The sequence below is a fragment of the Desmodus rotundus genome, chromosome 3 (assembly GCF_022682495.2).
Source record: "Desmodus rotundus isolate HL8 chromosome 3, HLdesRot8A.1, whole genome shotgun sequence".
Lineage (NCBI taxonomy): Eukaryota > Metazoa > Chordata > Mammalia > Chiroptera > Phyllostomidae > Desmodus > Desmodus rotundus.
The window spans coordinates 157087093-157107274 of NC_071389.1; the positions used below are offsets into that span (position 1 = coordinate 157087093).

The 20182-nt window shown below is 41.7% G+C and overlaps 1 protein-coding gene across 6 annotated transcripts in view; it reads left to right on the forward strand.

Annotated features, from left to right (window-relative positions):
• LOC123478198 (uncharacterized) overlaps positions 1–20182 on the forward strand; it is a 170845-nt gene that overhangs the window by 143242 nt on the left and 7421 nt on the right. For all 6 annotated transcript variants that reach the window (XM_053921585.1, XM_053921583.1, XM_053921579.1 and 3 more), the window contains exons 3-5: positions 18063–18317; positions 19068–19114; positions 19205–19293. In XM_053921585.1, the coding sequence (XP_053777560.1) occupies positions 18063–18317; positions 19068–19114; positions 19205–19293 (391 nt within the window). The remainder of the gene's footprint in view (positions 1–18062; positions 18318–19067; positions 19115–19204; positions 19294–20182) is intronic.

Below are 20182 nucleotides of genomic sequence, written 5' to 3' on the forward strand. Positions count from 1 at the left end.
TTGCAATAACTGAACCAAATAGAGGTTTATTTTAATCACACAAGAAAAATGCTGAAAGTAGGCAGTCTAGGGCTGGTACAGTATCTTCATAATGTCATCAAATTTCTATGATCCACTTCTTTTTTGGCTCTATATCCTCATGGTTGCAAAATGGCTGCCACAGTTCCAGGAATCACATCTGCATTCTAGACAGAAAAGTCAAAGATTTTGTCAAATGAGTCTCTCCCCTTTAAAACAAATAAAACAAACAAACAAACAAACAACTCTTTCCTTTATATCTCTGTGTCCAGACTAGGTCACATGGCATCCCCTAGCTGCAAGTGTACTTGGAAGTTACTGTTTTAGCAGAACACATTAACATTTCGAAAAATATGGATTATATTAGTAAGGAGAATGACTATTCAATAAATGAGTATTATTGCCTGCCCTACGGGTCAAGTTCAATAAATATATTTTGAATAACCAAATAACCTTAAACTAATTCAAAGTTAAAATAATCCTACTTCAGAAAAAGAATATGAACAACAGTGGCACCTGGACCTATATCAATTTTCTTTTTCTTTTTAATAAATTTCAGTCTTGTGCTTGACTATATTGGTCTTCATTTGCTGTAAATGTTTTCAAGGATCAGGAAAAAGGCATTTGGAGGGGCAAAAATCCAAATTTACAGTAACTGTTTGATGTTTTTGGCTTTTGCTCCTGCAAAGATTTTCAAACAATGCTATCCTGTAATGGCTTTACTAATATGTGCAGTTTAAGCCAACATTATTTTCTTTGGAAATAACTTATTATAAAATTATAATACATATAAATATTTTAGCAGTAATAACATGGGTAATAGTCCTCAACAGCTTGATCTTCCTATGGGCTTCTAGTTCAGTATATGGTATTATTTTCAGGCAACACTATAAAAATCTGATTTTATGTTGCCCCACTGTGAACATCTTCAAGTCAAATAGCAGAAGCGATACTCTACTCTTGTTTAATTTTTTAATAGCTCTCTAACCTACAGTCAGAAGAAGCTCTATATAAAATGTAACCAAAAGACAGTCTCAATAACAAAATGATCTAATCTTCAGCTGTCTGCTTTTCTGTTAGTGTAAACTTTTTCTTTTTGTAGTTCTGATTTAGTTTAGCAAAGTGAAAATTGGATTTTTCTGAGGTATTAAAGAATTGGAGCGCAGATGTGTTTTTAAGGTTCAGGTACAATATTAAGAACTTTATAGTGCTTAATAGCACTTTGATCTTGTCATCTGGGAAACTTAAATACTTTCACCAATATTGGCCCCTTGGTCCATGTCCAAGGCCTGTTAGACTTCTCAGTGCCCTGATCTCCTTTCTCCGTAAGCTCTCTCTGACTTCCTTTTGGGGAGTCACCTCTCCCAATGTGTACAGACTTGGTGGGATTGCTAGAACCCAGGCCAACAGCTGGACTCCTCTCTAAGACTTTGCACCCCCTCTTCTGTGGCGGGGTTTTTTGTTTTTTGTTTTTAACCTAATAAGACCACTCAGAGGCTGCCTGGTTCCTGTCCTTCCGCAGCTAACTCCAACTTCCCTTTGATTATGTGAGCTGGTTTACATCCTTCCAGCAAATTCCTTTCCTGTTGATTCTAGCTGCTGCAACCACAGAGCCCTAGGGATACAACCCACTAGACCAGAATGTGAGCTCCATGATGCAGGGGCCATGGCAGAGACTGCTAGAGAAGCACCCAGGCCCCTTTCTTCTTTACTAACACATTCTCAGTTTTACTTGGGGTGGAAATATGCGCAGCTGAAAATGCTCGCCCTCCCACTGCGGTTAGCAGTTCGGGGTGGCCATGTGCAGTAGCTCTGGGCAACGACACAGGCACAAATCTGCTGGGGGTTTCTGGGTCGTCTTCGCTTCCCTGACACGGGCATTGCCTCTCCCTTTTTTTCCTTCTGCTTGTTTGGAATGCAAATATGACTCCTGGAAGTGGAATAGGTGACTTGTGATCATAAAATGACAAATACGGATATGAAAAGCAGTCCTTTAAGGAAGGTGAGCAGAAAGGTGAAGAGAAACTGGGCCCCTGATAGCTTCACAGCACATCCCTCCAGCCCTGGCTGCCTCCCTCATGACTTCTTGTTAAGTGAAAATCATGATACCTTGTTTGGTGAGGCCAGTGGCATGGAATTTTCCATTAATTAGAGTCACAGGGGTTCCAAACTGGTACGAGTGCTTCATCTATTTTATCCAGTGTTTTAACCCCTGCCCCCTAAAGCACTGCCTGGCATATGGTAGATACTAAATGTATTTGTTGAATGAATGAATGAATGACTACCAAGAGAATCCTCATTTCTGCATATAATCCCATAATGATCACCATCTCACAGATGGGGAAATGCTACAGATACTCATTGAATTGGTTAGTGGCTGCATCACTTACCCATTCTAATGTATGGACTTTATCCAAATAAGTTGCAGAAGAGAACATTAATCTGTCTAAAGAAAGAGAACATGTATAAAGCAGGGAATAAATAATTATTTAATAATAAAGACTGAACCAGGAAACATGGCAAAATGAGATATTTCAGAATTTGAGGATCTAGTTTGTTCCTTCGTCCCACCACATGCCAGTAAGTTGTATGTACCAACTTGTGGTTCCTGCTCAATGTAACATACCATGATCTCGTCCTTCAGAGATAAAGAGAGGGTGACTGATCTGCTATTTGTAAGGCATGAACTCTGAGTTGTTTTCTCAGCAATTATGAAAACTCAGGGCAGGAGTATCCTCTTACTCTTGTTCTCTAGTCTGCTCCTTCTTGTGGTCGGAGGCACCACCCTGGTTGTGAAACTATTGTTCTGAACTCCATCTTGACAATCTGCTCTGTGATGCTGAGGCTTGGACTCTACTCTCCACTTGCTTTCTTCGCCAGCTGGCTCCCATTGAGTCCCACCGATAGGAGATGCTGAAGGGAGACTGGAAGACAGGAGGAGGAAAGGGGACTTGGCTCTTCCTGGTTATTTGTTGCCACCACCAGATCACCCCAGGAGTGGCCCTTTGTCCTCTCAGTGGCAGTTTGCTCCAGTCCCCAGCATTTTTGTCTTCAGCTCTCCCAGAACCAGTCTCTCCATCCCCCATCAGAGGTCCCAGTACCAGCTGGGCAGTGCCCCCTTCCTCAATGTCTGAGTACCAGCTGAGTGCGACAGTTCTTCCAACCTCACTATTTTAAAAACTCCGACCACTTTCCCTTTGTTTTCCTAGCTCCCAGGGAGAAGCTACCTTCTCTTTGTGTTCCCATTCCGGCTTTTAGTCCTCCAACGCCAACACCATCCTTAGGGTTCCTTATTTTCTCTATTATAGAAACAGAGGTACTTCTCTGTTTTCCTGGATGGACCTTGAGTGACAGGTGCGCTGTGTCCTGTGGAGAGTGGAGGCTGATATGAACCTGCCTGATGTGAGCAACCCCCTTTCCATCAGGTCTCTAATCACCTACATGCACCTCTGCTTCCAACCGAAACACTCCTCTTTCAGTATTTGGCTTCCATGTAAGATTCTGGATCCACATACTAAAAAATGTTGGAAAACCACCAAAATGAGCTAATTAGTCCTAATATTGAGAAGTGATTTAAGTACAGAACTTAAGAAAATTGTAGTCCATAAGAACTTTACTTTGAGGAAATTAAAGAATGTTAAATAGTTTATAAGCCATCAAGGCCTGAGAGATTTTCAAAACCCAAAGCTGTCATCTCCTTAGTGTCGTCCTAGCTGCATTCAATGCATTCAGTTTCCCTTTTGCCCAGTAAAAATCCTGATCATCCTTTAGGGCCCAGCTTTACTGACATTCCCCTACAGAGAGGCGTCCCTAACCTTGCAAGCCAGCGCTCCTCTCTCTCTCTCTTGTAAATTCATATGACACAGAGTCAATTCACTTAATCAAAGTGCTGTTTTTATTTATTTATTTTTTAAAATATTTTATTTATTTATTTTTAGAGAGAAGGGAAGGAAGGGAGAAAGAGAGGGAGAGAAACATCAATGTGTGATTGCCTCTTGCTTGCCTCCTACTAGGGACCTGGCCCACAGCCCAGGCCTGTGCCCTGACCAGGAATCAAACCTGCGACCCTTTGGTTTGCAGGCTGGCACTCAATCCACTGAGCCACACCAGGCAGGGACAAATATAGGGCTGTTTTGACTGCCCTATGGTCAGAGTCCTTAAGGCAGAGAACAAGGACTCTTCATTTGCATGTTGTGTTAGAGGTGATACTTGGTACTTGGTACTAAGCAGCAGAGGAAAGAGCGAAGAATTGTAGATTAGATCTGGATTCATGTGTGAGGTTTAACCTCAGGTAAGTTGATCAGTTCACCAACAATGAACACTTCCTGGTGTTCATCACTTCTCTGAGTCTCAGTTGCATCATCTGTGAAGTGGAGGACTATATAACACCCACCCTACAGGTTTTGTTGGGCTCGGATGAGATAATAGATGCGAAACTGCTCTATAACTGTTCATTGTTATGTCACAGTAAGTGCTCTAAATGCACCTGTTGAATTAAATTTTATAAGGCCAATACTCTCAAGGCAATTACATAAAAAGACTTGAGTGTTTTCTCCTGGTCACTTGATCTCTTTACGGTTTTATGATATTCTAATTTGGTTGTGTCACTCACAACAATTGTTAAGGGCTTTAAAATGTTCTAATGAATGCTGGCTATTACCCACTTCATTGGACCTGCAGCCAAATACAGATGCTATGGCCCCTCCAAATTATCCATTAGCCTCTGGAACTTTGCCAGGACCCCATTCGGCCAAGGAGCTCCAACTTGAATTGACCAGACAACCAAGTAGTCACACAGTAAATGCTCTTGAGGGCCTGCATCAGAAGTAACTGAGTTGGGCCAACGAACACCTGGCTCATCAACGCAGAGCAGGGGAATAATCATCGAAGTACTGTCCCCATGATAAAATATTATGACCTTCATTTACAAAAGGTCATGTCGGATAATATTCTCTTTTCCATTTAAAATATTTTTAATACAAAACAACAATAATCTGATATTGCCTTGTGTTGGGGAGCAGCCATCTAAATTACTTCTAGTTTATATTTCTGGAAGTCACTTAGAGTGGGAATGGGATGCCTTAGTTTGAGTTCCTCTGAAAGCAGAGCCTGAGACAAGGAGTGGGGTGCTGGTGGTTAACTTGGGAGGTGAGTAAGGCAACCAGGGGGTTGATTAGTCTGGGTAGAGTAATCTGCGGGGAGCATTTTGGGGAGGGCCATACTGCTGAGATCACCTGAGCAGTTTACAGGACACCCAGAATTGTCCTCCTAAAAGATAGTGGCTCCTGCTCCCCATCAATGGAGGCTTTCCCCACTGGTTTTACCTCCCCTGTACTTCCAGGTTGTGCACTCCTGCCCAGGTGAGTAAGCTTCAAGGTGGGGCGCAGAATGCTGAGTGCAGTATTGCATTTGAGGTGGGTTGCTGGTAGCTGTAGCTGACATCAGAGGTGGGCAGAAAACATATGAGAAGGACACCAGAGGTATCCACTACATGGAAGTTATGCTTTTAGGGGTATAGATTATCCTGATTATAAAATATTTCATGTAGTTGGTAGTTGTTTTCAACAATAATATCATCTAAAGTTTATTGAGTGTTCTGTGTACCAGGTTCAGTACTAAGCATTTTAAAAACATTTCCTCTAGCCCTGACTGGTGTAGCTCAGTGGATTGAGTATTAGCCTGTGAACCAAAGGGTCACCAGTTCAATTCCCAGTCAGGCCACATACCTGGGTTGCAGGCCAGGTCCCCAGTATGGGGTGCGTGAGAGGCAACCACACATTGATGTTTCCCTTTCTTTCTCCTTCCCTTCCACTCTCTATAAAAATAAATAAATAAATAAAATCTTTAAAAAAAAAGATTTCCTCCAGGTAACTGTTATTATTGTAGTTATTAAAATAACTACAGTTACATGCAGTTAATTCCCAACTAAAATAGCTTGGCCATTTTTATCCTTATTATTGCTAGTGATAATAAATACATGTTATGTGCATGCAGTCAAAACAACTTCAGTTTCTGGATTGAAGAGGAGACTGGCTCCTGGATCAGATTTTATCTTAAATATCCAACTACTATCCCAGTTGTGGGGTTTCAGTGGTGGTAGGGAAGAGAAGGTAGGGTTACATTCAGCAAACCATGTTCTGTTGTGACTGACTTTTACAGATGGGATGTGCATTGCATTGGAGAAAAGTCAAGAATTTTTGCTCTGGCTACACCTTCCTAATTTTTTTAAACTTAAACTAAAAAAAAAGACCAAAAAAAGTTCTTTGCAATATTATGCATTTTTAATATGCTAGTAGGAAGTGTATTAGATCCAATCATGTTGAACATTTTCCACTTGGCTTTTTTTTCATAGTATAATTTGTCCATTTTATTTTATTTTATATTTTTAAGGGAGCAGAGAAATGCAGATAATTTTATTTTTTCACATTTTTTTATTGTTGTGCAAGTACAGTTGTCTCCATCCCCCCCCCTGCCCCCGCCCCCCCAGCCATCCCCACTTCCCACCCTTGATCCTACCCCCCTCTTTAGCTTTGTCCATGTGTCCTTTATACATGCCCATTTGGCTCTAAACTATCAAGTTTTCTCAGAGGAAAGCGTTGAAGGTTCTTTTACCCTGGGGACCATGCCTCAAAGAAAGAGCCAATCAGATCAGACCCCTCCCATTCTACATTGGCAGCGAGATGGCAGGCTGTGGTGCCGCTTTAGGTAAGGTGTGCTGTGGAGTGGGCTCCACGGGTACCCAGGCCTGACTTGCGCCTGCTAGCTCCTTTTCAGAAAGCTCCACATGTAAACACCAAAGGCAGAGAACGGCTAGAGGGGTGATATCAGTGATATCACAAATAATTGTCATTACACACATATGTGTGTACATTTCTTCTTGCTGCCTTCCTGGTTTGATGTATGTATGACTCATGACCACAGACACCAGAACTAGTGTGACCACGTGGCTGATTTGGGATGCTGGTGGCAGGAGCACTGAGCTAAGAGGCAGATCTGCATTTCCATTCCTGGCTCAGCAGGTAACTAACTAGCTGTGGTCTTTTTAGCAAGTTACTTCCCTTTTTTATGGCCACAACTTCCCCACTGGTAAGTACTGAGGCTAGAGTAGCTGAGTGGTAAACTCCCTTCTAACATCACATTCCCTGGCTTATTGTATACAGTTGAATTTTTTTTCTTGTCTGGAATACAGTCAGTCATGGAATGGAGTAGAGACAGAGAAATCCCCTAACTGTAATGAATTCAAAGCCAAATAGAAATATGTTTGATAGTAGATTAATGTATACACTTTTGCCCCACTTAGAATATTTTTCAAACATTCATATTTGTTTTTAAATTATATTTATTTAAAATATGCTCTGTGCTCATTTTTTAAAATTCCACTCTGACTTTCTACTACTCATTTTATTTTTGTCTTGAGATCCTAGTAAAACCTGAAGTGAAATGAATATTGATTTATGTCTGTCTCTTTCCCAGCGTTCCAAGGGGGCTTCCTGGTGTGTAGGCGGGGCTGGTGCTAAGGGAAGGGGCACTGTTACCCTGTGGGGCCTTTACCGGCTGCTGGTATTTCAGGGCTTTCTGCTCCTTTCACCTGGTGATTTCCCCTGGGTTTGAATACTGTTTACTTTTTTTTTTTTTTAACTCCAAACTCTTCAATTCTGAACTCTTTCTAGTTGCTGTTTTTTATAAACATAATTTCTAAACCCATCAATTGCACTGTGGGGACCCAGTTCTTTTTTAAAGGTACTTCCAAACCTTCTGTTCAGTTCAGGTGTATCTCAGTACAGCAGTCCAGGAGGGAAAAAGGGGACTTCTTTCTCTCTCCTCATCTGATTTTTAAGCAGGTAATTTCAGATGTTATTAAAATTAAACAAATACAATTTGAAAATGAGTGAGCTCTTTAACAAAGTGCAAGATACAGCCTGACAAATGAGAGGCAACATCCTGGCTTGTTTTCTTCACAGCAAGAAAAAGGGAAACCATGTAAATGTCCAAAAGTAAAGATTTGATTAAACAAACGCTGGTGCATTTGTACATTGAATTATTCCTGTGCTTTCAAAAATGTTGAAGATTATACCATGATGTGAAAAGCTGTTCTGATTATATTGTTAAATGCCAAAAGCAAGTTGTATGACAGAATGTACAACGAAAGCATCGTTTTAAAATTTTAAGTAGTGTGCATGCATAGGAAAAAGGCTGAAAGGGAATAGCCAGAAACTTCCACAGAGACTATGATTTGGGATGGTGGGGAATTATGAGTAATTAAAATTTTTATCTTGTTTGTCATCTAAAGCTTCCTAATACGTCTATAAGAAACATGTATTCTTTCGTGATAGGAATGGAAACAGTACAAGAATAAATTTCAGATGGATAAAAAAAAATAAAATAGTAAAAATCTTCAAAGAAAATTTGGGAGATTATTTAAAATGTAAGAACAGAGATGTCCTGCAATCAAAGATAGGAAACCCAGAAGCTATAAAAGAAAAGTTGATTTGATTTTATAAAGCCTAAAATGTCTTGTCATAAAAGATACATAAAATATGCAAAAAAGACTGAAAAATATTTGCAGTGCATATAGCAGATAAGGGGTTAATAGCTTTAAGATACACACAACTTCTATAAACACATTAACAAAGGAAACCCAAACAAACCAATGGTAGAATGGACTAGACATACGGATAGGCAGTCCATACAAAAACAAATGGCATATGAAAAGGTGTTCAGTCTTCCTAGCAGTTAGGCACATGCAGATTAAATAAAAATGAAATATTTGACACCCATCAGAAGGGCAGAAATTAAAGAGTGAGAATGCCTCATGCTGTAAGGTATAGGAAAAGACAATTCTCTGAACATTGCTTGGTAAATGTATAAACTGTTTCAACATTTTTGGAAAGCAATCTGGCAATAAAATGGAAAGGCATTTGTTCTAGCAATCTGACAGAGGGGATGTTATTTCCCTTGGCCAACATTATTTTCCATGTGGAGAGAACTCCGTCTGAGGACCAACCCTGGCTTCTCTTTATCCCTCCACATTCTCTTCAGCAGCTGAGGGGCAATGAATTATGTGATCGGTAAATTGAGGATCAGGACTTGGGCACACGTAGCTCCGCCCCTCTCTTTCCCCGTCAGGGATATGACCACCTGCTCTGATATTTTCTTGGCCATACGGTAAGCTCAGGGTCAGGCCTCTGCCCCTGCAGGAGGCCTATGGTCAGTTAGCACTGCCTGAGCCTGGATGGAGGGTGAGTGAGGTGTGACAATGGAGATGGTTCCTGAGGTCTCCTTCGAAAATACGTTGCTGTGAGAAGCACAACAGGTTGACAGCCTTCAGCTGCCATGCCCTGAGATCGGCCACAGCACTCACGCTCTCTCTGGGTAGGACAGTCTTTGTCTGGGGCCCCCTTTATTCTGGTGCCCTCCAATGACCTGAACGAGGCTTTCTCAGAGCTGCACTGCAGTCTGAGGCTTTTCCTATCCAGTCCTTTCTTCCTGCTTTCCTTGCGCAGGTGTCATACCTCCATTATTTTAAATTTTTAATCTGTCAATTACAGTTGACATTCAACATTATTTTATATTAGTTTCAGGGATACAGCATAATAGTAGGACATTTATATAATTTACGAAGTGATAAGTGTAGCACCCAGCTGGCACCACACATAGTTATTACAACAGTACCGACTGTATTCCCTAGGCTGTACTTTACATCCCAGGACTACTTTGTAACTACCAATTTGTACTTATTAATCCCTTCACCTTTTTCACCCAGTCCTCCAATCTCCTCCCATCTGGTAACCATCAGTTTGTTCTCTGTATCCATGAATCTGTTTCTCTTTTGTTTGTTTGTTTTGTTCTTTAGACTCCGCATATAAGTGAAATCATATGGTATTTGTCCTTCTCTGTCTGACTTGTTTCACTCAGCACAATACCCTCTAGGTCCATCCATCTTGTCACAAGTGATAAGATTTCATTCTTTGTTACGGGTGAATAATATTTCATTGCATATGTGGACATCGAGCCTAACAGATCAGCGTTATAAACTGAAGGCTGTCCTGCTTATTCCTTCTCTCTTTCCATTTTATGCTTCAGAAGTGTTGCTTCCAAAACATTATTTGCAAGTCAATTCTGTCGTGATGACTGCATCACAGAGGACCCAAACGCATGGCTGGTACCAGGAGTGGTCTGAAAAAGCAGGCAGTAATATGGGGTTTGGGTCGGATCATCTGCTGCTGGAAAGGAAGGGCTCACCCTCTCTGTGTCAGTTTCCTATGGCTGCTGTAAAACATTGTCACACACTTCGTTACTTAAACACACAAATTTATTATCTTTGAGTTCTGGAAGCTAGAAGTCCAAAATGGGTTTCCGTGGCCTAAAATCAAGGGTCGTCAGGGCTCTGTACCTTCTGGAGGCTCCAGAGGAGAAATTGTTTCCTTGCCTTTTCCATCCTCTACAGGCCACCAGTACTCCTTGGCTTGTGGTCCCTTCCTCCACCTGCAAAGCCAGTAGCATGGCATCTTCAAATCTCTCTGACTCTGACTCTCCTATCTCCATCTTTCACTTAAAAGAACTCTCGTGATTATGTTGGATTCACCAATGTATAATTCAGGGTAATCTCCCCATCCTAAGATGCTTAGCTTATTCACAAGAGCAAACTCCTGTGGACTCTGGTATAGCATATCGTCTGACCATGGTCCCCATTTCACGGTTAACTTGGACGTATTTCTGGAATGTGGTGTTAAGTTCAAAAAGCAAGACTTAGAGAAGTGTATACATAGTATGTTCCCATTTTTGAAAAACAAACAGTGACAACCCCGTCATGTATGTGTTTATGTTTGTTCCTGATTCTGGCAGCCTGGAAATGTCATGAAATGATGCACACAGACCATTAACGCAGGTGACGTGGGAGTTGGGATGGAGCAGAGCGATATCTGGTAGAGGAGAAGAGAGGGTAGGATGAGTTTTAAAAAAGAAAGACTACATTTTTAAAAACTGTCCATGATGAAAAAGAATATTACCATATCATGTCCTCCCAGGTGCACAAATAAGATGGCCATTGAAACACGAGTGGCGGTCACCCCGAAGTGGAGTGTCAGGTGGGATTCCCTGACACGCCAGCTCTTATTGCCATCTGTTGTTTTTTGGCAATCACTCAGTTTTGTAGATGAAATCTTCTGTCCCTTACCCACTCTGGTTTTCAGAGTTTTCATCTGTGAAATAACAGAACCGAACCAATGCTTCTGTGATCTACAAAGGCAATAATAGGGCTTCAATAATTCAGTTTAATTTCAACAGTGTAATTCAATACAGAAAATAAAAAGTATTGAATGTGTACTATGTGCCAGGTAGGTGGCAGAGTACTGGGGTATAGAGAGGAATAAGACAGAGTTTGAGAGTAAAGACAGTATCTTAGTCCATTCAGGCTGTTATAAAAAAAAAATACCATAAACTGAGTGGTTTAGAAAAAACACGCATTTATTTTTCACAGTTACGGGGACTGAAAGTACAAGATCAGGGTGCTGGCAGGTTCAGCGTCCTGGGCAGACCTGCTTCCTGGTTCACGGGCAGCTGTCTTTTCTCTACAACTTCCCGTGGTGGAGGGGGGAAGGATCTCTCTGGCCCTTTCATAAGCGCACTAATCTGACTCATGAGGGCCCCATTCTCACGACCTAATTGCCTGCCAAAGGCCCCACCTTCCAACACCGTGACATTGGGGATTATGTTTTAATATATGAATTTTAGGGTGGACACAAATACTGAGACCACAGTAGAGGGAGAATCACTTCTAATAACAGATTAACTTGGCACCATGTGGGAAATGCTATGCTCAGGGTATTACAGCGTGGTATGGGGTGTCGAGTGTGGTGAGGGGGCCTAGTTAGGGAAAGTAAATGATACTGAATAGCCCTCCACCCCACCTAAAGAAATGTCCATTTCCTGGGGTGGGATGGAGGGATGGGGAGAAAATGCAGACAACTGAATTGAATAACAATAAAAAAAAAGAAAATGTAATTAAACTGTGTATAAGCTATAATAAAAATTTGAAAGACTTATTTGTAAAAAAAAATGTCCATTGCCTTTACCTTAGGGATATGCAATATGACCTCAGCTATTTTTTAAAACAACAATGCCTAAAATAAAGATGGAAAGGAAGTATGTCAAATTCTTGATGGTGGTGATGAAATTATGAGGGGTGTTTCCACTCCTTTACTCTCTTCTGTGTTTTCCTAATTTTTTTTTAATGAGTATGTAATGGAAAATTTTATTTTGATTGGATTATATCAGTCTTACATGCATGGAATTCTCTCTAATGAATCCAAGTGAGGAATTTAATAATTTTTTACTTAATATGGTCAACATGATAGCTCAAATTTTTAAAACCATGGAGTTCATGAGAGAAAACTACTAAAAGGTGTCCATCGTAAAGAGTTTGAAAGCCACCAGCAGGAGCCCGAAGACGTTTTCTCGCCCTGATTCTATGGAGAAGCTCCCGGTGTTTCCCTAAGTGCACCCCTCGGACCTGATCTCTTCTAAGAAAAGGTGTGTGCTTGATCTGGCAGGTATCCATCGATCTCACTGCCAGGTTTTCATGCCTTTGCAGACTCTTTCCACACCATGGGAACCCACACGGCAGTGTTAATTCTTGTCCAGAGCAACCTAGGAGAGTCACGTTTTATGTGACTGGAAATGGAAACCAAAGGGACACATGATTTGCCCAGCAAGTTTCAGAATTAGGACTAGATATTAAAATTCTTAATCTTCTTTGTTCATAAGCCTTGAAAATATCTTCAGAGCTATTGATGAGCATTTGTGCTGCTCCTGCTATTTCAAATGCAGCTGGTGTCCAGTCCGGCCTCTGATGTTACCCATCACCTACCTGGCCCCTAATTTCTCTCCCCTGTATGCTGTAGAGCACCCACTTCCTCTGCCATAGAACTTACCACATCTTAACTAGAATTACATAAGGTCTATCTTTCCCAATAAGTTATAATACCTTTTTCATTGTTTTTCCCAAATGCCTAAGACAATGCCTGATACAAGTGGTATTTAAGCAGTTGTTTTATAAATTGATAAATAAATATGTGACTTTGGGCCATGTAATGGCTAAACATATGCCAAGCACAATTCTAGGTGTTTTACATATATTAACTGATTTAAGTCTCTCAACAACCCAAATAGGTAGGTACTATTACTATTTTTATTTTTATATGTGAAGAAAATAAAGGTCAGTTAAGTTAATTCACTTGCCGGGTCACACAGCCAGCGAGTGGTAGAGGTTGAGACTTGAATCTATTCAGTCTGATTCTGCAATCTGTGCTCTTAACCACTACTCTACACTGTTTTTTAAGTCACGTAACCTCGTTACACAGGTTCTGATCAGTACCTGTTCACTGGATTGTTGGAAGAATTAAAAACCAGAAAGAAGTATACATAAAGCTTTGTACAAATTGGGTACTATTACTTTTATTATTAATATCATTAATATATTGCCACTGATATTGCTAACCATTAAATGTCACTTTTCTACCAAGACAAATCAAGTATTATGATTACAAAAACATATTGGGGATGATTGAGAATATTAGTGAATTAAAAGCTGTGGCTTTTTAATTTTGACTTTTCTTCTAAATTTTTCTGAATGACTTTGGGAAAATAATTTCTTGTCACTTAGTTGGGTTTCATTCCCCATCCCATAGGTGGCATTTGTTGCCTGCCCAACTCTGGACACGAGTTACTGAACTTGATACTGTTCGGGAAACGTTCAAAGAGCATCACAGTGGTGACCAGCCAGGAGATTGACGTCTTTCTCTGCTGAAAGGGAGAGAGTCTCCCCCTAGTGTTGGTCTTTGTGCAGGAGGATCTGAACCCCGCTTCAGGCTCTTAAGGGTTACTTTGGGTTACTTCAGTTCTCTCATGCGCATCAGACTTTTGGAGCTAAGAGTTCAGAGTCCCAATTTTGCCGCAGTGGAAATGGGACATATCTAGCATACTGAGTGTTTTATATACACTGTGGATGAATGTAGCCACACACTTTAAATACTTTATATTTACAGATGTCCTGCCCTTTTTAAAAAAAATCATTTAGTTTTACGATGCTTGACCCTTTATCAGTTCAGAATTAATTGTAATGACTCTGCAATCTAGTACGAGGTTGACTTGAACTACACTGGAGTAAGTAAAGAAAAGAAACTAGCTTTCATTGGGTACCTACTCAGTAACTAGGTGCTAAACAACCATCATCTTTTCCATTGACATACTCACTTTTAAGGCAGGCATTAGTCTGCATATGAGGGCTGAGGCTCAGAGAGCTTTAGGGGCTTACCCAATTATCACACATCGAATACATGCTAAATGTCGTCTTCAAGCCCAACTTCAAGGCCATGCCCTGTTTTTTATGTGTTCCTGCTCAACCTGCTGCCCTTGGCTTCCCCTGGGGGTTCATGGAGGGTGACTCACCCGTTCCAGCCTCCGCTGAGTAGACCCCGATACCTCATGTTTCTCTGAATTCTTTCCTTCCTTCCGTTACTTACCTGTCCTAGTATCCCCAGTTTTGGGGCCTTGGGTAGTTACCCTGATAAACTGTCAGTGTTACTATTCATGGATAATATGGTCTTTTATGGGTAATTGTTTTAGGAAGTATCTTCACCCAAAAGGGTGGTCGGTACCTTAGATGGAATAGTAAGAGATTGGAACTGGATGGGACATTATTTAAATAACTTTAGCATTTGGTGATCGAATCTTTCAGAACCTGGGGTTGTGATGCTTGCTGGTGAGAAAGAAGGCCCCTTGTTATGTCTTAAATTACAGCTTCTTCGTTCGACACGTGGGGCCTGACAGGCCAATGCGGTAATTTATGATGGGCCTATGTATTATCTTACATTTTCCTAGCAATTGAGTATTTAACTGGAAATAGGAGAGTGAGAGGAGAGGGAGATATTGTTTGGCAATTGGCCAGTCCTGTAAGTTTTGGGTTTTGTGGTTCTGTAGTTATTTCAGTGACTACAGCGTGCCATTCATACAGCCCGGATGGGTTGTAAGCTGGCTTTGAGCAACGGCCAATTACGAGTTATTCACGACTGGATCGATATCCCAGACACAAGCACATTAGCCCCAAATCCTATTATCTCACACAGGAGAAGCAGATTGTTTTTAATGTGATGACATTTTCACCGTCCACAGACCTGAGCTCTGAAGTAGTAAAAAACCCCTCAGCAGACAGAAGCAGAAATAAGCATCTATGTTGGTATCTACACCATCAGTGAACGACATGTGCAAATTAGTAGATGTCTCCTTGTGCCACTTAGGGGTTCAGCTTGAGAGCTGATGACCTCGGTGAATTTCCTCTAGTTCCTCATCTGTTCCTCATCTCCTTGGGATTCCAGCTCCTCCTGGCATCTAGAAACCTCTCTCCTTTTAATGTCTGTGGATTATAAATTCTTGTCTTCAGGCGGTTTCTTTATTTTCCAAGATATTGGTTTTTTAGACCTGTTGGTGCTGCGGCTTTTATCTATTTTAATCTTCTTTGCATCTCTCCATAAAAATTTTAATTAATGGGCAGACTTTCTTTATGGATGGAATGCTCATACCTCCAAAAGATATATCATTGCAGCTATTAGAATCATTTATTCACATGCTATCCCATTTCCATCTCTGCAGGAGCAGGCAAATTTTTCTTAAAACCATTATCTCTACAGCTAACGAATTGAACCCAAAATTAATTCTGAAATACACGGCTGCATCTCACACTTGTTTTTGTTTAGAGGGTCCTCTTTGAGGCTGGCTGCATAATCATGCCTTTTGTGGTCTTCACGTAAGGAGGAAGAGCTGTGACTTTTTACTAAAATACTTAAAAAAAAACCCACAGGCTGTTTTCTTCTGGCATGATTCACGATGTCATCTCAGTGATTCATAATTTAAATTTTGATTTCACAACACTTAGTATTATAGGATGATGCTTTTCCCATTTATAAAACAGAGAATATCTATCCAGCCTACGCACACAGCTATTGTGAATATTAAATGCATTTGCAAAGTGTAAAGTGCTATACAAAACATGTATACGTTTACATTTACCAGTGAGTATCATTTGGGGGTGATTTTGGCCCCCAGGGAACATTCGCCATGTTTGGAGACATTTTGTGCAGTCAAAACTTGGTGGGGGAAGATGCTACTGGTATCGAGTGGGTAGAGGCCAGCGATGCCGCTAAACATCCTGTGCTAGACAGAAGAGTCCCCACAACAAAGGATTATCTGGCCCCAAAGGTCAATGTGCCAAGGTTGAGAACCCCTGAGTATGATATGAAAAGCAGAACTTGAGTCTCGTTCAGTAATCACTCTCTCTCCCGCTCCTCACCCATGTCTAACTCTGCTTATAGATACTCTCCTAACTAATCTTTCCTTTTTGTGGGCAAGCAGAATGAGGTAGTGCAATGCTAATTGCCAGTGTCACTCCTCCTACGGTCCTTAGACAGAGGACGCAAATTTGATAAACACTATTTTTAACCTTTCTTATTAATTGACAAATGTCTTGTAGCGAATTTTTAGCTGCTGGAATGATCAGGATGAGCAGTTGGTCTACGTTTTTATTTCCATGCGCTCGTTGATCTTTGGTGCAATACGCCATCACTAAAGAGTGGAATCCTAGAACCTAGGGTGGTTGCCAGAGATACCTGTTGCACCTTTTTCAGGTCGGTGCCTACGTCACTGAAGACAGAGGGTGTCGAATCTCTTCCTCTGTCAGCTGCCATCCTGACAGTGACGGTGGCCAGTATATGCTGGGCACTTACCGGGTGTGGGCCCTTTATATACATGACCTTATTTTGTCTTCACAGCAACCTTGAAAGTTCAGTAAATGTATCACGCTAGTCAAAATCTTGTTTAGAACTTTTGGAAAAAGTTTAGAAATAGAATTTTCTGTAGTTGAAGCTCACTCCTGCTGCTTGTTTAATTCTCCTAAAATGATCAATCAATCAGTCAATATTTTACTCAGAGGCTCCTTTCTGCAGAGCTTTCTGAGAATGCAACACTTCCTTCAAGAAACATGAGCTTTAGCTTGAACACTGTAGGCCAAGTCTTTATAAATGCTGTGCAACTAGAAAATGGTCTAAATGTTGGCTAATAAGGTAATGGATACTTAAAGTCTAGAATAGATCTTTATATATTTACAGATAGATGATCTCAATACAGTGAGCTTAATAAATAAGCTGTTTGTGCAACAGTATGTACAGCACGATGCATTAATGTTGAGAATGTATCTATACCTTCTTAAGTAAACAAATTGTCACGTGCAAGAAGCTTTGCCAAATTGTGAAGTATGGTTACCTTTGGGGGTAAAATTACAGAGAGATGTTCTCTTTCTCTACGTAACTGAAATCTTTTATAATGATTATGTATCCTTCTAAAGAGCAATAAAGTTATTTCTATTTAAAATATACAGCAATATAAATTAATAGTAGCTTAAGATATCCATGCAAAATATAATTTATCACCAAGAGGAAATAATAAACTAAATAACAGCTGACATTCATTGAATGCTTACTTTGTACCTGGTATGGTTCTAAGAGTTTTATATACACGAACTTTACTCGTCACAACAACTCAATGAGATTAGTCCAGTATTTAATCCTATTTTACAAGTGAGGAAACTGAGTCACAGAAAAGGTAAATAAGTTGTCCAAAGTCACAGAGCTAGTATTTTATTGAGTCAGACCTGAACTCAGACAATCTGGCCTCAGAGGCCATGAGCTGAACCTTCATGGGCACGTGCCAGGGGCATGGGCTCGGCGAGCACAGGAGGGCTTTGGAGCAGAGGGGACTTAAAGACTGAGCTCCCTCAGGTTCCCTCTGCAGGCCATAACCAGGTTCCTTCCAACTCTGAGGCCCCGTACGGCAAGCACAGTGTCTGGGGCGTGTTTATTCCCCCGCCAACACCCAGAATCGAGTCTTCCCTTATAGACAGCGGGTCTGTGGCTCATACTTGTTGTTTTTAAAGTAATTTAAGATTAATTCATCTTCTTAGTGTGGTTAGAATCCATTTCCATTCCATTTCGTAGACAAACTCTTCCCACGGAAAAGGACTTGACTGCTTTGTGCACAGTCAGAAGTGAGAGGGCATCGGAGGCTGGAGAAGGCGTGCATTCTGTTGGTCGCTCAGGGGGCGTTCTGGAGCACCTGCCACTCGAGGGCACACAACAAGACATGTCGTCTTGGCCTCCGCAGAGTTTACGCCTCAGCTGTGAAAGCTGTAAACTGGCAACACACCGGGAACACCGAGGGTGCTTGACCGCAAACCGGCGGTTTCGAGAGTGGTATGAAATGTTTATTTTGTAATAAAGTGTTACTTTAATAGATAACTGGAAGAAGAAAGTTGTAATGTCAGACAAGTCGCTGGTGCTGTATTATTGAAACAAGAATATTAAACTTAATGGCACCAGAGGGAAAATAGTAAAAATGATTTTCTGGTCAAGTGTTATTAACCATAATAAAATAAATAGTGGGATGGCAAGGGGGAAAGGGCTGGGTTGCTCACACCCTCAGGCATGGCCCAGTTACAGGAGACAAAGGCTGCTGCTTCTGTCCAGCTTAACTCTTTCCTGGGCTATGAAGACACCTCAAAATGTACATGTGGCTTTGGTATTCCGGGGGCCCCTAAAGTCCACCTTAAATGATCCCCAGAACAGCTCAGAGCTATTTTATGTTGTCCTTGGAGACAGAAAATATGCTTTACCTCTCTTCTGGCTTCATTTTCAAAAATGATTCTTGGAAATGAGTTTTCCTTGGGCACATTTATATATAATGACAGGCTAATATCTTACACACCATTACTGTACGTAATAACAGTGTGACAAAACTGACAAGGAGTAGACTATAGATGTAAGGCAATTAGCTGCGGAGCGAGAGCCACCCAGCAGAAAGGATGAGCCTCATCATACTGCTTGGTGACTTAATGGTTACCAAGTGATGAATGTGGACATCTCCTGAGGCAAAATTTCAAATAAATGAAAATTGTCCTTACGGCCCCACTTTTCTTTTTTTGGCACACACTTCCCGCTGCTGAGTCCTTCCTGCCATGGAGAAAAGTCCTCAGCCGGAGCCCCAACCCTGGGTAGGTGATTACCAGCTCCTGGTGACTGCGTGGACCGACTCCTTTGCCGTGAGGTGTCAGGGGCTAGTCCTCTTGCCCACGGCGTTGCAGGCAGTGCTCACGGCAGGAATGAAGTGTCACTGACGGGACTTCAGGGATCAGAGAGGAGGTTTGCTCCGGACAGAAAGGACTCCGCTCAGGTACTCTTCAGCTCCTTATGCAGTTCAGGGGGTGGGGGCAGGCGAAGTGAGCCGACTCTGGAGCGGGTCTGTCTGGGATCCAGTGCCAGTTGGCCCCTTTTTCACTGCGTCATCTTCGGCACTTCCCTCAGCTGCGAACTGGGGCGGATCATCCTATCTGCCTCAGAGAGTTGTTCTGAGGATCAGATGAATGAATCCAGGTAGACAGAGCCTGCCATGTAGTTAGAGCTCAGCAGATGTTAGCTGCTCTTCGGTTACACGTATGTCAAGAGGAGCACAGATGACTGAGGTTCCTAAGAGGTGAGCAGTCAGGGGAGGAGGGAACACTTCCCATCTGTGACCAGGTGCAGGGGTGACACTGCTGTCTTTCCTTCTCACCCTTCCCGCCTTGAGAGAGCGCAATTACCTGTCAGGTCCTTCTCTCCCTAGTGGACAGAGCAAGGGGCATCTGCCCCTACTTGTGCCCTCGCTCACGCTGCTCCCTGCTTTTCCTCAGACACACCAGGCATGCTCCCAGTCAGGCCTGTGTGCTAGCTGTTTCCTTTGCCAGGAATGCATTTCCCCAGACGTGCCTGGGTTCATTCCTTACCTCCTTCAGGTTTCCCCTCCATACCACCTACCTGAGGCTTACTCTGACCACCCTGTACCAGTGGTGCCCACCCTCTCACCCTCAGTATTCCTGATTCCATGCACCCTGCTTTTTAATTCATTTCAATAGCTCTCATTACCTTTGAATATACTCATATTTTACTTCTTCATTATAATTGTTGTTTATGTATTTCTCCCCCAACTAGGGGTGAGTTCCCACAGGGCAGGGATTTTTGTGTTTTGGCTTCATTGATGTATCCCAAGTGCCTACATTTGTTCAGCACCTGAAACGATAGTAGGC